General features: G+C 45.5%; 1 protein-coding gene across 5 annotated transcripts in view; it reads left to right on the top strand.

Moving 5' to 3' along the window:
- Positions 1–1,120: 1,120 nt before the first annotated feature.
- The window catches only part of VGLL4 (vestigial like family member 4), a 140,043-nt gene continuing 122,880 nt past the window's right edge, over positions 1,121–18,283 (top strand). The window contains exons 1-2 of one of the 5 annotated variants that reach the window (XM_081159434.1): positions 1,121–1,481; positions 15,240–15,316. In XM_081159434.1, the coding sequence (XP_081015560.1) occupies positions 15,253–15,316 (64 nt within the window). In that variant the 5' untranslated portion in view covers positions 1,121–1,481; positions 15,240–15,252. Of the gene's footprint in view, positions 1,482–1,685; positions 1,918–2,247; positions 2,366–2,389; positions 2,528–11,902; positions 11,982–15,239; positions 15,317–18,283 lie in introns of those variants that run through there. The other 4 variants (XM_081159437.1, XM_081159435.1, XM_081159438.1 and 1 more) reach the window with 4 other exon arrangements.

Genomic DNA, 18,283 nt, shown 5'->3' with positions numbered 1-18,283 from the left:
CAATGGCTCTTCAAGGTAAAAATTATCTCTGGTTTACAGATGAGAAAACTGGGCTTCATAACATACCCAAAGTCCTCTAACTAATGGAGGTGGGGTTTGGATTCAAATCCAGGTCTTCCGACTCTAAGACCCTTTTTCTATCTTGTCACACTCCCTGAAATCTGCCCAAGCAGTCCCCACTCTTTCCTCATTCACTGTCCTAATACGGCAGGATGACAACCTCTTTATGATCTTTCTTAGGGCCCCCTCCCACCCACCGAGCCTGAGACTATTGATGAACTAAAATGGAGTCTAAGTAAAAATACCTTCGGGAAGACTGGGAGCCTCTTGGCTTTAATCTGTGAATTTTAATCTGGGAACCAGGCGAGAAGGGGCAGCTGTGCTCGGGTAGGCTTGTCACTTGGGTTGCCCGGTTCCCGGTGGCCCTGCGTGGGGTGGAGGAGAGCGGATTTCACAAGGGGCCACCAGACCCGGGCTCTGGTTCGGGCGATGCCTCTGCCTGCTTTAGGCAAACCATCCACTCTCTCTGTAAAATGGAACTACGAAGGCCCAACGGGGGCTAAGATAAAAAGTTCATGTGCTGTGACTTTACGTGTGGGGATGAGGTAATAGAAGGGAAAACCGTTTGAAAACTGCAAAGCATTTCCCCCCAGCCTTAATGTAAGCTGGTATTTGTTTTTACGGTTATCATTCCCTCTCTGCAGAGCCCTTTCCCAGAGAAAGCCCTGTATGTAGCAGGAGCCCCCCAATAATGGCTGAGGCTTGAGAAAAGCAGCTAGGAGACGCAACATGAAGCCATCTAAAGCAAACCAGAGGAAGTCCAGTCTCTGACTATTTATTTTATGAAGTTAACGGCTGGATATGTTAAGCAAATGTTTTCTTAATTGTGGCAGAATGAGAAAACAATGGGGAAGGGCTGCCCGGGAGGGGGGGGTGTTCCACCCCACCCCCAGCCCCCACCACTAAATCTCTAGAGAATGACAGGAAAAAATTAAAGACAGGCCTTTTCTTTTCGTGGTCACATGTCTACACGGCTGCTGTAATAAGAACCTGCACCAATTAGAAATGTTTCACCTCCCCCTCGCCCCCCCCTGCGCGCCCCCCCCCCCCCCCCCGCATATCTCCGAGCAGACTGAGCTGTGGGCTCCAGGAGTTTGCCAAACACGCAAACACTGGTGCGCACCAGCGGCTGCGGGGGACCCTCTCCCCTGGGACCTCCGTCCCTCCCTCCTGGCTCCCTCCCTCCCACACTGTTTTGATTTTCCGGGACTTCCTCCTGTGGGCGAGGGAGGGGGAAAGACGCTGCGGAGCGCCGGGCGTGAGTGTGCGCGCGTGTGTGTGTGAAAGTGGGGTGGCGGGTGTGAAGGGCTGTGATGGGAGGAACCCGAGCCGCCCCCGGGCGTCCTGCGCCGCAGCGGCCGTCCTGAGCCCGCGGCACCTGAGCTCCCGCCTCCACCAGCTAGTGCGCCCCGCGCCTTCAGGTACGTGCGGTCGCCCGCCCGCCTGGGCCGCGCGGCTGGGTCGCGTGTGCGGGGCGGGGAGGGTGCTTGGGGCCCCAGGTCGGCGCCGCGTGCAGCGTGGAGCCCGGGCTGGCGGTGAGCCGGTGTCAGCGCCGGGAGCCGGGCGCGGGAGGGGTCTGCGCGCCCTCCGCGGGCGGCCCTCGCGGCGGGTCCGTTCGGGAGGTCGGGGCGGCGCGGGGGGAAGCCGGGCGCGGCGGACGCGCTGCACGTCTGGCGCCGACCCTTGGCTGGCTGGGGCGGTGAAGGGGCGGCTGGGGCAATGGGTACCGAGCGTGGCTCGCCCGGGGACCTCGGTGTCACGTGTGCTGGGGTCCACGGGCGCGAGAGCGGCTGTGTGCGTGTGAGGAACATGCCTGGCCCTGGCCCACGGCAGCAGGCACCTGGGAGCACGGGAAAGGTTGGTTTGTGTCTGTGCGGGTGCACGCAGGGTGTGTGCCCACTGGCGGGGCCTTGAGGACGGGAGGTGTGGGAGACGGAGGCTCCTCCGGGGGTGCCCAGCGCCGCACCAGGCCCTTGTTGGCCGTTGGCTCCCGGAGCGCGTCGGTACCCGCCCGGTAGGTGCGAGCCGCCTCGGGGCGCGCGGCGGCGGGGGAGGGGAAGTGAGCCTCTCCCCGCGCGCTGCGCCCGGCGCCCGCCTACCTGCGGGCTCACGCGGGCTCACCTGGGCTCGGCCCCACCTGCTCGGTGGGAGGGGCGTGGCGGGGGGCGGGGCCTGGCGGGCCTGGCGGAGCCGGGCAGAGGCCGGCAGAGCCTCGGAGAGAGCGGGCGGCGCCTCATTCCAGGGATTCCTCGGGCTCCCGCGCTCGCGTCCGCCGCCGAGCCGGCCCTGCGCGCGCCGTCCGCCTGTGCGTGTGGGTGTGCGGAGGGGGGTCGGTGCGGGAGCGCGGGCGCGAGCGCGCCACTGCGTCGGCGCGCCCCCGGAGTGCGCCCCGCGCTCTCGGCGGTCCCGCCCCCGTGCCCGCGGGGCCCTGCCGGCCCGAGGCGGGCGCGCCCAGAGCCGCCGGGCGGTGAGTGCTGGGGAACCGGGCCGGCGGGCTGGCGGGACCGAGGCCGGGCGGGGGGTGGCCTACCGGGGACTCAGGGTCGGGCTGGCGCGGATCGGGACCGAGGGCGCCCTCCTGCCAGGAGACGGTGGCTAGTCCTTGCGGGGAAACTTGAGGCTCCCGGTGGGAACCGAAGCGTCTCGGCTCTCCGAGGGCGAGGTGCAGCTCCTGGAGGGGTCCCGAGTGGAAGGCGTCCTGGGAGTGGGAGGCGCGGGGCCAGGAAGTGGGCCCGGCGCCCCGCATCCCCTTTGGTCCCGGCGGGCGGCGCTGGAGGGCAGTGCTGCGGGGCCGCGGGAAGGAGCTGGGGATGGGCGGCTGGGGCCCGGCTCTCCCCTCTCTGTAGGCTTCCTGCCCCCCCCCTCAAAACCACACCACACACTTCCCGCACCCAGTGCAGGCCTCGCCGAAAAGCAAAAGTCTCTCCTCGTTTTGTGTGTGTGGCTTAAAGTCTCCTTTGATTCATTACGCTGAGAAATTTAAATGTCTTAGGTTAGGATGACAGTACTTGCTTTTGCTATTAACTTAGTTTTATACGCTTTACTGGCATGTGTTCGTCTACTTAAGCTAGGTGATTAAAAAATCGGTTTCACTTTGATCACGGGTGCTGTATGTTTGCTGGTTGTATTTCCTTCTCTGGTTAATAAGAACCAGCAGCCTGCGGGCCGGGGGTGGAGATCGCTCTTCTCGTTTTATCAGCAGCTGGCTCCCCCCTTTACTTATAAGGTCCTACCGCCAGGTTTGTCGAGTTTGAATATCTTTTCCTAAACCCAAGCCTACCTTGACGAAAATGAAGGCTCGCAACTGTTTCCTCTGAACACACAAAAACATTAAGTGTTAATTATTCTGTTGGTATTTAAAGGTCAGTTTGGCACACGGTTTTAGCATACCAAACTTCAACTCTGTTCCAGTCTCTGGAGTCCACAGACTTGTAATATTGTTTCCTGCTTGCAGCTAATGAAGTCTGCGCATGACTGTGAGGGGTTTAGCTTGAGCAGTTTAAAGAGAGCTTTGGGGTCAGCAGCCTTAAGGCTGTATTTATCATCTCTAAATCCCAGTGCTCTAATTTTAAACAGTGGGTTTAGAAATACTTTACTAGGAAGTTTGTTGTCTCATACTCAAGACACGGTTTTGTGTGTGTGTGTGTGTGTTTTCTTTGCATTTCTTGTCACATCTGGCTGAAAAGTCACCTCCCCCATGGTAGAAATGGTGTAAACCCCTCAGTTTGTTGTTTAATTTTGGCAAAATTTGTATCTTAGGCTGATTTCCCCAGCCATGGTTTTTTCACACTTCTGGGCAGCCTGCCTTTGCTTTCCATTTGGAAGGGAATGCAAACTAATTTTTGTGTTGACCAAAACACAATACAATTAAGAAAATAATTCTATAAATAGCCATGAACTACATTCCAAAACTGTGTGTATTGTTGTAAAAACAGCTCTGGTTTATTTCTGGAGACTTGAGTTCAAGTTTTGACTTTTTCACCTAGTAAGTTTGGGACCAGAAAAAGTTACTTCTATTTAACCTTTGGGCTTTATTTCCTCTGTAAGGGGGTGATGATATCTGTTCCAATACATTACAGAGTTTCAGGAATTAGAGGGAATAATGTGCTTTGAAAAGTATTTGTGTTATTTATGTTATTTATAAAAGTCTTTGAGGATGTGAGAGCTTCATAAACACAGCCGTTGCCACTTACCTCCAACTGATTGAGGACCAGGACTTTACCTTAAGCTTTTAACGGACATGATAATTATGAAACTAAAACTTTCACTTTTAAATGTTCCGTTTGATAAGAGTTCTGTAATGGGAAATTCCTTTTATCTCCTTATGGAGTCAGCCTTGTTACCAACCTCTCTGTGGTGGTTACCAAAACAAATCCAAAGAAAGATTTTACTTTGTGTCTTTTCAGGTATCTCTCCTGGATAGTTTTGCTGTGCAACTTTTAGTTTGCCTTAATCAAATAAATAAAATAATCATAATAAAAGTTGTTTTGCAACTTTGAACATGACTTAATAAAATAAGAAGTGTAAGTTCAGGAGGTAAAAGTCAAATACAGGGGTGGGCAAAAGTAGGTTTCCGGTTGTGAGTATGCAAAGCAGTTTATTCTTGTATTATTTATTTATTGTATTTATTATTATTATTACCCTACTTTTACCCACTCCTGTACATTGGTAGAGTTCTAATGTAACCAAAATTCTAATGCTGAGTGGCGATTTTAACATATCAAGTTGTCTGTTTTTGGCCTGTGTTAAATAAGCTGTTGCAGCTATGAGAACCTGGTGACAGGGAAAGTTTTTTTGTAAATGTGTTAAAAAGTTTCTGCAAGAAATGTGAACTGAGGCTGATTAGTGATTCTTTTAGGGAGCCCATCTAAAGTTATGGAATGAATCTGTATGTGGTAGTTTAATCAAAGAGACAAATAAGTGCTGCCAATCAGTCATTCTGTAGCCATTTAGGATCTGTCCATATTAAAGCGACAGCAATTTAGGAATTGGACTGCAAGATATTGTTAGTATAAACTGCCAAGGATGGGAAGGGGGGGGGTGCTAACACCAGAAAAATTCTTTCTACCTGGGTTACATTATAGCTCTTTTGCAAGGGAGGAAAATCTTGTATCTCATGCCGCAGGTGTGATAAAGACACAGTTGGTCTTCATTATTCTCATTTTTGGCGGACTCCGTAGTTGAGAATTTGTCTGTTTATTAAAATTTTTGTGTGATTCCCAAATCAGTATTTGCAGCACTTTTGCAGTCATTCATGCACATGCTCAGAGTGGTACAAAATGTGAGTCTCTGAAATGCATGCTCTCAGGCGAGATTGAACAAAGCAGCGTTCTGCCTCCTCGTTTCAGCTCTCATACTGTAAACAAGTATGTTTTTGCGGTCTGTTTATTGAGTGCCATGGTTTCCTCATTTGGGGGCTTTTTTGTCGGTGGTTTTGCTGTTTAAAATGGCCCACAAGCATAATACTGAAGTGTTGTCAAGTGCTCCTAAGAGCAAAAGCTATAATGTGCCTTACATGAAAAATAAGTGCATTAGATAAGCTTTGCCCAGGCATGAGTTGTCGTGCTTTTGGCTGGGAGTTCAGTGTTAATGAATCAACAACAGATATCAAATAAGGTGCCTTTAAATAGAAACACTCGTAAAACAAGATTATGTATTGATCAGTTGACAAAAATGTTGTAACCAGAGGCTTGCAGGGACCTAACCCTGTCTTTCCCCTAGGAGTAATGGTTCGGTATTTGCTAATTCATTGTTCACAGAGACTTTATAGAACATAACTACTGTGAATAATGAGAATTGACGGCACTTATGGATGTAGAGAACTAGAGTGCTTCCTAATGATACAATGTATCACGGGTTAGAAGACTTTTTCTAGGCTCTGACTAGGCTGAGAGTTGAGATTTTGGAACAGTGCAGTTAGATCTGGGGTATGATGGGAAGTTTGCCAACTCGGATTATGGTGCAAATTCATGTATCTTATTCTTGGGAGTAACAAGTCCCCGAGAGGATGAGGCACCTCAGTGCTTGTGAATAGGAAAGTCTAAGTATCCAAATAAAATAATGGCAAGAACAAGCATATCCAGAGTAAACTAAAAATGCCTGAGTTTCTCTTATTTCTCATGTGCAAGGCTGAGGTCTTGAAAATGAGGCAGATTCACAATAGCCTAAATATGAGGTAGAAAAGGATAGTTCATTTTAATTTGACAACAGTGTTGCAAAATGGTGGGAATTGGTAGTCTGCTCAAAGAGTCCACATGTGAATTTTATTTTTCCTCCTTGGGCACAGTGGTGTCAGTGTGGGCCCAGCATACATTACTTTCCAGGGGATACTACAGGGAGATGGGTGAACCTCAGCCAGCAGTAAGAATTTTACACCAGCACTGGGCAGCCTCACATAAAGGTCACGAAATAGGCTTTACCCAAAGTTTGGTTTTGCAGCTTTAATCCTAAATAGATGGCCCTCCACTGACTCATGGTCACCTTTCATATAGTCCGTGCATTTGCGCAGTTTACACTGATACCAAACTATTTTATAGTAACCAAGGATTTTAGTTATTGCGTGGAGGCACTGTTTGGCAGCTCCTGTTGCCCAGGTCAAGATGACTAAATATGACATCCTTGCCTCCTTTTGTCTATAGAGTCAAGTCTTGGGCCATTTTAGCATCAGAACACCTAAAGTGGTTGGTTGAGCATTCATTCATTCATTCATTCATTCATTCATGGGTTTCCATCCATAGTGGTAGCCTAAGCTAACCGGTACCTCAGTCTCTTGATGTGCTGGGAGGTGTAGCTGAGCAAAGACAGAGCTGAGTTGATGGCAGGCACCTCAGGTTACCTTGTGCCTGATATATAATGTGTCCCACTGGGAATGTAAGAGATTGTTGGATGCCCAGCCCATGGCCGGCCTCCTGCAGAGGTTTCACTGGAGGGGCATTAAGCCCTTATGAGAAGGGTACACGCCTATATCAATTTACCAAGTTGATTAGTGTCCTAAGGCATTGGAAGAACTGCCAACACAGCTGGCTCTCGTTTTGGGGTTTATGCTTGAGGTTGACAGCACCTGAAAGAAACCTAACTAGGGATTTTACACATATATATTTTTAATTCTCTGGAAATAAGCATAAAACATGTGGGTATATTGTTCAGATTTTAGACATTTGGCCTTCAGATGAATTTTCAGGAATGATTACGTGTAAAAGTAAGAGATTGAATGTAAGCAGAATCTGACCAGGTCTTTCTGACCATTGTACCTGGTATGCGTGGGGCTTCAGACTATGGCAATATGGGTCAGTTATTCATGCCTGGGACATGCCTAGATAAGGAGAGCTGGATTAGCAAAGGATCCATCTCTTTATGTTCTATTTTTGGTAGTATGACTATGGAAAGAGTATTTTGAATAAATACTCACGACCAAAATATATTTTTTTGTATATATTTTGTCATCCACTGTACATGACTCACAGCTCCCCAAATGCTTGGAATTTCCTGAGTGTTGTTGAGCGTGACAAAGGTGTCTTTTGTTATGTGAATGAGGTGATTTGTGGAAGCACCTGAGGATGGGGCTGGTTGCCAGGAAAAACAACTGTGTTATTAGAAGGTTGGAACTTTCATTCCCACACCCGCCTCTGGGGAGGGGAGAGGGGCTGGAGATTGATTCTATAGACAATGGCCAATGGTTTAATCAATTATGCCTATATAATGAATGGCAATATGGGTCAATTATTCATGCCTGGGACATGCCTAGATAAGGAGAGTTGGATTAGCAAAGGATCCATCCATAAAAACCTTCCAAGAGGATGGGGTTCAGAGGGCTCTGGGTTGGTGAACACTAGGGGGTTCGGGAAAGAGTGTGGTGCGCCTGGAGAGGGCATGGAGCTTCCATGCCCTTTGCCCACATACCTTGTCCTACATATCTCTCTCATCTGGCTGTTCCTTTTACAATAACCCAGTGAACTGGTAAGTAACATGTTTTTCTGAGTTCTGTGAGCCACTCTAGCAAATTAATTGAACCCAAGTAGAGAGTTGTGAGAACCTATTATATTTATAGCCAAGTTTGTCAGAAGCACAGATGACAACCTGGACTTGTGACTGATGCCTGAAGTGGAGGGCAGCCTTGTGGGATTGAGTCCTTAACCTGTGGGATCTGATTTTATCTCCTGGTAGATCGTATCAGAGTTAAGTTGAATTCTTGGACATCCTTTTGGATAACCTTAACAGTTATCTACTGCAGGTTAACAGGTTTTCTTGATCTTGACTAAGTCGAGGCAATCCTTCCTTGCACTGAGCCTGTTCTTGGAGCCTGAAGTCCTTGGGGCTTATGCTTAATTCCTGTGTGGCTGTGGCCCCGGAGTCCAATGGCTTGGCAGTCTGTGCTGTTTGTCCCACTCTCACCATCTTCTTACTGGTCTTGGTTACTATTGGTGTGACTCCATGCCTGTCTCTGTTCAAAGACAGTAAAATAAGGCATGGTTTTTGTATGTCCGAGAGGAGAGGGCTTGCTTCCCTTTGCTTACTTTAGAAACTGCCAGGTTATTGCCTGATATATGTCTCAAGGTGTAGGAGAAAGGGCACAGACTAGCCGTCCTGCCTTGGTTGCTGAGGGGAGGTTCTTTTTGTTGTTGTTCTGATAACTTAATAATCGTGCTTTTCTCCAAAAGGACTTGATGAAAATCAGCTTAAGAATAGTAAAAATGGCATTTAATGGTGAGTCAGGAGACTTGGGTTCCCGTCTTAGCTTTTTCAAGAAGTCACTTATATTCTTTACACCTCGGTTTTTCACCTGTAGAAGAATACTAATAATCGTATTTGGTCAACACATAGTGAGAATACAATGAGCTAATTTATGTGACTGTGTTTTTGAAAAGTATGTGCTAGACAGCTGTAAGTTGGTTGTAGAGGCAGAATGAAAACCACTCATTTCTTATTTGAGTTCACAAGGCATTTTTAGTTTCGTTATATCGTTTACACCACATGCCGAGCTTGTGAACTGTGAAGTAGGCACTGCTAGTGTGATTTTGTTTAAGTGAGGAAACTTGGGCCTGGAGAGAGTAAATGACTGGCCCGTACATGTAGCGTTGGGCATTTAGAGCAAAGCCTAGAACAAAATAGCCTTTCAGCGATTCGTTGTTGATTGCATGAGTGAAAGGCTGAAGTAGGGCTCAAACTGCGGTGAAGTCCCGGCTCAGCTGACATTAACAGATGGTAAAGTGTGAGAAACAAAAAGTCTTACACAAATGAGAGGTATTTTTAGCAGGAAGAACAGAGAGGATGGTGTGAGAATTGGATAAGAACAGGAAGAACGTGTGTTGCAAGAAGTTGGGGGGGCGCAGTGAGGACACACTGTGGGAAAGAACAGCTACGAGGATGTTAACACACGTTTACCTCATGTACCTGAAGCTGTGCTTGCATGTGGCCTCCAGAATGGGGTGATGATTGGTCTGACATTTTATTTCCTCTCTCTGAGATGGACAGCTAGCCACATCAACCCTAGTCTGGTTGCATTCGGTGTACATTGCTCCAGGGCACTACGATTCTTTTTCCTTTTCTGTATCATCCATAAATATTCAATAGAGAGAGGAGATAGCCAGTGAAAGCCTCTAAATTCTTGACAGTCAAAAGGACCATACACCCTGTGCCGTAGTTTTCCAGGTCGTACTTGTAGGCTTGTCCCATGGTTGTATTTGATTCGCGAGGCCACGCTGGGTTAGCCCAAGAGGTGGTCCTGCGGGGGGGGATAGAGGGACGGAACAGGGCCAACAGGAGTTGGGGACCCTGAAGAGTGTGCATCTGGAAGTTGAAGATGCCATCAGTATCCCAGGAGCGTGATGTCTTCGTGTTCCTGGCTTCTAGTGAAGTGACAGTGTGGCAGGAACATCCGGAGGTGTGAATGTGCTTCTCCCGTTCCACCTCCTGCTTCTGTTCTCCTACTCTCTTCACTATAATGTAGTTAGCCACTATTGCTGGAAGAGCCGGGCAGAAAGGCGAGCCTGGTGCTGTAGCTGTCACCTTGGAAATCTCCTTGGAAATCTCCTTGGAACGCTTCCATAGCATACCTTGAAATTCCATTCCCTTGCCTGAAAAAAATATAATCTAATATATCCCATACGTCTGTTCTCCAGATAGGTGCTCTTGTTCCTTGTTGATAAAAATGGGACTGTTCTTGTGGAAGGCCAAAATAATGGTGTTCAGATTTATAGCTGAGCTTGTCATTAGCACTGAATTCCCCTAAATTTTAGTAGCTTTAGGATTGATATCTATTGTTCTCTAATTCCCAACCTTAAGCTATTTGGAAGAGCATGTTATTAAAGGTGAGGGAGTCCGAGGAAAGGAATGTGGGCTGGCAGAGGAAACACGTGACTATTGCTTGAAAAAGAAATCACAAAACAAAATGTATGTTCTAGTCATCGTGACTGATATTCATGTTGACAACAACCATGAAAGAAGGTGAATGGATAGACCAAAGATGGGTTTCAGCACCGTAGAACACCTTTACAAATGCACTTTGTCTTTTTCCAGAAGCGCGTCCCTCTCGCTTTAATGTTACTGTGTCCCAGGTGTTAGCATTTTGCGTGATTATATTTTTGGTTATCATGATCTCATAATATAAAAACTATCAAAGAGATGAAAAAACCGTTGAGATGTACTTAGATTTATTTTCTAGATGTATAATCTTATGTAAAAGGTAGTAGATGATTTCTGGTTCATAAAGGATATAAAATAAACCAGACATGTCACTCCCCTACTTAAAACCATTCAAACCATTCAAGGGCTTTTCTGTGGCTTAGAATAAAATCTAAGGGTTTGCACGATTGGGCCCTTGCCCACTTTCCCACCTCACCTCCTGTCTTCTCCCCTGGCTCCCTGAACTGTGGTCAGGCCACAGCACTCCTCCACATCCACATGTCCAGCTTTGGTCTGTTTTTTTTCCCCCAAATGCTATTTTCCCCTTCTTCCCCTCATAATGTTAATTCCTCTCATCTTTTAGGTCTCAGCTTTCATCCATCTCCTCAGAGAAATCTTCCCAGATTACTCTAAAAGTAGTGGCCAGTGCCCTGTCTTTTTAAAAATACATTTACTGTCATTTGCAATTCATTTAACATGCTTGCATATATTTTGACAAATAATTATTTTAATACATCTAAAGCCCATTCACTTCTCATAACACCCTATGAAGGAGGTAATATTAATACCCTCATTTAACAGATGAGGAAACAGATACACAGAGGTCCCAGGATTGCACAGACAGAAAGAGACTGAGCTGATGTAAACTCAGATCGGCTTCCAAAGATCATCCTTGTAAATAGCCATCGTTCTAATTTGCCTCCCAGTATAGTGTGTCCCTCCATCAAATACTGTAACTAGTTTTTTTCCACCGCATTACTAATGTTTTATTGGGCTGTGATATTAGACAAGACATAAAATTCAGAAGACTTTGCAAAAAAAATTTGTTACCTTTTACCTTTATTTGCTTAGGTCTTTTGTGGCTGGATACTGCCTGGTGCCTTGTCTACATCTCCCACCTGTTTTATTGTGTCACTACCAGCCCTATGGTCCTTATCTCACACCTGGTTCCTACGGAAGCCTCCCAACTGATCTGCTTCCAGTGACTGCCCACTTCACTCCCTCAAGTCAAACCACCCTCCCCAGAACTGCCGAACTAAAATATCAGTAACATCATATCACCAACCTGCTCGGGGGCTGATAATAACTGCCCGTTGCCTACTACATTCAGTGTGAACCTGCCTGGGTCACCTCCCGTGGTCTGCCACGTCCACATCATGCTCACCCAAACAGCTTCTTCTGCTTAACAAAGATTTTTCAGCGTTTACCGGCTGGCTGGTCTGTCTCCCTGTCCCAGCTTCTCATTCCTGCCTCTGTGCCTTTCCTTGCACCCAGGAAATATCAAACAGCGTGATCCACAGGTGAGTAAGAGAGGCCAGAGAGGAGAGTGACCGCCCAGGGCAGAGAAACGGGGGAAAGAAGCCTTTGCTGTGGCTTTTGGAAACACACATGCACACATGTGTGCACGCACACGCACATACACAGGCACATTACACACCTACCTAACAATAGATGTTCACAAGGTAACCACTTCACTGACCCCGATGTCTTTTTTATTACACAATGCACATTTTGGTTGTAAATCATATTTAGTCTTTTATTATGCTCTTTTAAATTTGTCTATGGTTATCCTGTTCCACATACGTTAGGTTTACGAACAAGAGAACTCCTTAAAAGCAGGGGTCATATCTTCTGTTCTCTTCAACCTCTCTTCTTAGTGCTTTGCTGAACTCAGAATAATTGTGCAATAAAAATTGGTTTCATTAATAATGTTGCAGCAGATGGCAGGTACTTTGCAGTTGAACCTTTAACACCTGATTTCTTATCTGCTACCTACTTTGAACATAAGTTGCTCGGGCGATTATATTTCATGGATTCTGAATCAACTTAAGTATCTAATCTTCTAAGATGCTAGAATTCTGGGTCTACTTCTGTGTGCCATTTGATATTTTTATACTTTGATATTTTTATACTTTGATATTTTGTTTCTATGCATAACACTTCTCTGCATACTTAAGGCATATGTTAACATGTATCTATTTTGGTTTAGAATTTTGAAAGCGTTGAACTTCTTCAGCCTAATGGAGAAATTAAGGAATTGGAGTCTAGATACTGCATTAAGGAGTAGAATGCTTATCATCATTTTCCTTAATCAAAATAAAAGACTTTAAACCCAAATCTTGCCTGAATAGGAAACTGGCTTAGATGAAGAGAATGTTAACTGAGATCTTGGGAGTTCAGCAAACCTTCTCCTATCAGTCTGTTCCAAACCATCCTTTGTTTTCTCCACCTTTGAACAAGTTTACAAATCCTTATTCACAGGAGATGATCTTTCCTATCTTACACAAGAGATTAGGACTGTATCACTCCTTTTTCTCTCTTAGACCTCTGATTTTACTCATCCCTCCTTGTCTCTGAAAAAAAGAAGAAATTGACTCTGGTTTATGACCACTGCCCATCCAGTGTCTCTGAGTCTTCAGTCTCGAGTCTGAAGACTTTCAAGCTGTCAGTTCTGTTGTGTCACCCCCACTGCTCCGTGATAATGTCCCATTACCTTCCGCGTGCCGCAGAGCTGTATCTTTCAAATTGCCCACCCTGCCTTTGGCTCCCTTTCTGTAGAATGGCGCTACTCCATTCGACACAGTGCTACCAGAATAACTTGCCACAAGAGCACGTAGATGAGTGAGTTCTTTTTCTGCTCTGAGATCTCAGTGGCTCCTTCTGTGCCTGCAAAATGAAGCCCAGATCCTTCCCCGGCCCTCAGTCCTTCCACGATATGGTTCCATCTTCATCTCTTACTTCCTCTCCCTCCCCAGTTTATTTTTCTAGCTCTTAAATGGATTCTGCTCATGTTCCTCCCTTCTGGAGTGCTGCTATATGTGTTCCTCAGAGGCTCAGCTCAGGTTCTGTTTCTCCACAGAGCCTTCAGAGTTCATCTGTATTTCTCTGGGACTTAGTTTATAGCGCTGTTTGACACTGAGCACGTTTTGCCTTAATCCATTATTTCCCTAAGTATTCCTTAAGAGATGTTTCCGCCCGGCCGGGCGTGGCTCAGCGGTTGAGCATCGACTTAGGATGCAGGCGATCAGGGTTCGATTCCCGGTCAGGGCACATGCCCGGTTGCGGGCTTGATCAGTGACTCCGTCATCATTGATGTTTCTCTCTCTCTCTCTCCCTCTCCTTTCCTCTCTCTGAAATCAATGAAGATATATTTTAAAAAAAAGAAGAATGGCCAGTGAGGTTTGAGAGGTTTTGAGTACATAGAGCTGCCATCCCCACTTGCCTTGGCCCCTGTGTAAGGCATAGTAAGCAACAGCATATCAGAAGCCCAGGAAAGAAAAGAAGCTGCTTAATTTGGTTTATTCAAGTGTTTCCGAAACTTATTTATCATAGAAAACCTTTTTTTCTTATGAGATACGAACATCCAGTGCAAAACACTTTGGAAAAATACTGCCTGAAGCTAGATTTCTTGTAGGCATGTCTGCTCTGCAGATTGAAAGCTCTTTGAAGGCCCTCACTGGGCTGGGCTCATTTTTCCTGCCTTAGCACCTGGTAGATATCTGGCGTTTACTGAATGAAATCATGTTGCAAGATTAAGAATTGATGTTTGGATGCTTGACGTATGAACATTATAAAGAAAGGCTGCTTTGCTACGTTTGGTAACTGCACATACAGGTACTCAGTAAATGTTGAAGGATGCTGATTAAAGGCTGAGCCTCTTTCAAGGGGTGTAGTTAATATATGTCCTTCGTTGTTGTACTAATAGGGGGTGTGTATTTTTCCAGAGAAGGAAACTGGGCAGAAGTAGCTTGGTTTTCTAGATTGTCCACCATCGTTAAATCTTTTGCTGTTTTTGCTTTTATCGGTATGGCATAATTTAAGAAAGCAATTAAAAATTAAAATCCAGGCTTATTTAAAAATATGATGCTAGATAAATTGGTGATTGGTGGTGGCGATAGTACGCACTCTACAAGACACGTCTCCCTTGTTTTGCATTTTGAAATGTGCATTTCATACTCTACAAGGTTCCTATTGGGCTTAAAATACCATTTGACTCACCAGCTTGTGATGAGTACACTGCATACATTACGCTCCACGGTCACGCAGAGCCTCTGTCAGCTAAAGGAGGCGTAAGAACAGAATGGTTCCGTCTTAGTAATTTTTGTTAAAACTAACAAAGCAGCAACCACTACCACCACAACAAAAACCTCAGACTGGTAGTCATGCTATGCTCACAGAGCTGCCTTTGTTCCGGAAACGACTTTTTACGGGGTATGTCTGTACAGGCATGTTAGCATGCGCACACATAAGCATTTATAAGCACAAATAACATGGGCATGAATATTCACAATATCCCTTCTTTTAGTTCCGACAGGAGCTGCTTCCTGGAAGGGGCAAGGTTTAGCTCAGTAGACCGAATGGCGTTTAACCCTTTCCTCTGGGTGCCTCTGAACCCAGTCCGATTTCTTCCCGGAACGGGAAGAATTTCATCTTCAGAAGAGTGATCTGCGTTTCATGGGGGGGGGCGGTCATTCCAGTCGTTAATGACCAGCATTCTAAAAGTGCCTTTCGAATTCTGGTTAAATTCTTTTATTTCTCTTTTTGTTCTTTCCTCGTAGGCTCCAACCAGGAATGGAGACGCCGTTGGATGTTCTGTCCAGGGCAGCGTCTCTGGTGCATGCTGACGATGAGAAGCGTAAGTGAGGCATCTCTTTTCCGTGCTCCTTCCTGCTCCTGCACGGTCATAAAATTACGGATTTCTATACGTGGCTGTGTGGCTATATGCTGTTAATTTTGGTTTGTTTTCCTTAGAGATAACAGCTTGGTATTTTTAATTTTATTTCCAAGTGCCAGAACATGTAAGTCCTTTAAATGTTATCTTTGGATCCTGGGGCTTGAGCAGTTCACCCCAGGAAGTCTTTTCCTTCCCAGCTTCCTCCAGTGGGGCTGGAATGGAGGAGATACTCCTTAGTGTCTAGAAGTTTAGATAAGTGTGTGTTGGTCGATAGACAGATTGACCGTCAGAGAACTAGAGATGGGAAAAAAATCCTCCAAGACCATTCCTGTCATTGGAAGTGTGCAGTACATATAATGAAAAACAGTTGTGAAAATTCCTTTCCCATAGCTGAGAGAGAGCAAATATTTGGGGGAAAAACATTCTTAATTTGGTGGGGGAGGGGCAAAAGGAGCAGGAACGTCGACACTGGAAGGTTATTCCACAATGTGTTACAGTGATTTTCCTGCTCATCCTAAGGTGTAGTTATTTTTCAATGTTCTGTTCAAAGTTAGAGTTGTTTGCTCTGAACAATATTTGCAAGAATAATTGTTTTATGTGGGAACAAGCTTGAATATTCTTTTCCTACGCATTAAAATAGTAATAAAAGGTTGAGCATTGATACATTATAAATTCTGGAAGATGAGAGCTACTTTCCAGTTTAGTTGTTAATGAGTTGGCAGCTGGAAGTACATGTCCTTAAAAATGTCAGGTCTGCCTTTTTTACTAGCCGTTAAGACTTTTATTTTTCTAAGCCAGTTTCCTCATTAGTAACATGAAATAATACCTACTGACAAAGTATTTGTGAGGATTAGATGGGCTGTTGTGCAGATAGTGCTTACCTTAGCTCTCAACTCCTAAGGCGTGGGGACTCCCTTGCCCTCTTCCCTCTCGGTGCCTTGTTGGCTCTCTGATAGGTCTCACTGTTACTCTGGTTTCGATACACCATCAGTGTGTCTGCATCTTCCCACTCTCCCCCCACCACCCCTCGGGATTATCTTCAGACTAGTGATTGGATGAGATGACCATTAAAGTATTTGTGTGTGTGTTTTTTTTTCTAACCTCGTATGTAACTTACATTTATTTAGCTTTTGATTGTTGGGAGGCTATAACTACCCAGTGGTGAGGTGTAGTGATTCCTCCCCAAGGAAATTGAAGCTCTGGGATGTTAAGTGTCATTCCCAAGCACACTGAGCTAGGGAGAGGCAGCTCAGGTTGTACGCTTTTATCTGAACAACAAAAAACTCCTTTATTCCTCTTAAGATTGCAATAAATGTTCCTGACTTGGGTAGATAGTTACAAACTGTTAAACATTAATATAGTTAATTTAGAAGTTTTTATATAAGATGGTATTTTGAGTTTCTGTTTTATAATGCCCATGTTTAGTTAGGATTATTAAAAGAAAATACTGTTGATACAAATGGAAAATAGAAGGAATGACCTCAGGGTGGCCCTTTGTACCCTGAGTGTAGAGGGTAAGTTTCTTTTCTTTTTCTGCTACCTTCTCGGGTTCTCTCCTGGAGCCCGGTTTCAGGATTACTCTGTTCAGGTTGGAGGCTGTGTGTAGTTTCCAGTTCCGTGAGCAGCGACTGAATGATTATGTGTACGGGGCATATATAGATGGACCAGGGCAGTGCCTGCCTTCATGGAGCTTATGAACTTACCGTGTGTAGACTGGGTATACTGGGCGATGTAGATACAGGGCCTCCTTAGAGCCCAGAGCTTGGGAGAGCTGTTTTCATAGAAGCAGAAGGGCACTGCCAAGGGGGAGAGGAATTCTTACTTTCCTCCTGTGTTGAACACAGCCCTCGGTGTTTTGTAGAGTAAAGGTATACAGTCGGCTCTCTGTACCTGCGGGTTCTGCATCTGCAGATACAACCGACCGTGGATGGAAAATATTCGGGAAAAATGTCACATCTGTATTCATGTAATAGGCTAGACTGACCATCGAGTAGACTTTATTCTGGAATATTCTTCTTTGGGCTCCAGTAATTCCAATTGGTTTAGGAATGGGCTGGCATAATCCTGGAACCCATTTGTAATGGTTTCAGATTTTGGGGGGACCATTTTTTACATCTAAAGAAGAAGAAAAAAGTCCAAAGATGTCTGTATTCATTATTGTTAACATGTAGGCAACAGTTTTGAGAAACTTTTTAAACTTTTACTGTGGGGCTGTGTGTAGCACTCGTAAGAGCTCAGAGCTCAAAAACCAGACGTGCACTGTATTTTCTATTACCTAGTAACGTAAGTATGTGAAAACTCCTGTAATTTATAGGCCAAGTTGAGCATTAAGTTCAGTCTTTCAGGTACCTTTTTTAAGAACCTATTTGGGCTTGTTCAGCCCGATTCAGCTTTCGCGGCCGTAGATTAAGTCTATTTTCGCTTTTGTTATAGATTGCTCTTACACTGAACATTCTCCTCAGCGCTTTAAAAAAAGTCTTGTGTGTGTAATCTGATTTGGGTGTCTGATTCCAAACAGAAAAATGTTCTACTATTTGGAGATCAGTTTCCCAACTCATGTAGGTGACCTAAATGACTCCCTTTTCTTCTGCTCACGGAGAACCGAAAACTTAGGCATTTTTGAAGATGTTATTGTTTTCGCATTTCGAAGAGAACAGTACCTAATAGGACCTGAGTATATAATACCTGATAGCCTTAAGACTTCATTATGTCTGCTAGTGGAAAATAAAAGAAATATCTCAGTAGTACACTGTAACGCCAAAGTCAATAGCGAAATGGTGGTTTTGTAGTAACACAATAGTCGCTTATCTGGATGGCCTAGAAGGAATAAATTTACTTAAAATAATCACTCCACTGCTCATGAGACATTGATTTAATCAGCATGCGGGGTAATCCTGGAAGGTACTTAACAAAAATACGACGAGAGGT

This window comes from Miniopterus schreibersii (assembly GCF_964146895.1).
Source record: "Miniopterus schreibersii genome assembly, chromosome: 15".
NCBI classification, from domain to species: Eukaryota; Metazoa; Chordata; class Mammalia; order Chiroptera; family Miniopteridae; genus Miniopterus; species Miniopterus schreibersii.
The sequence above is the reverse complement of the archived record's forward strand: the minus strand, read 5'-3'. Positions and strand labels throughout refer to the sequence as shown.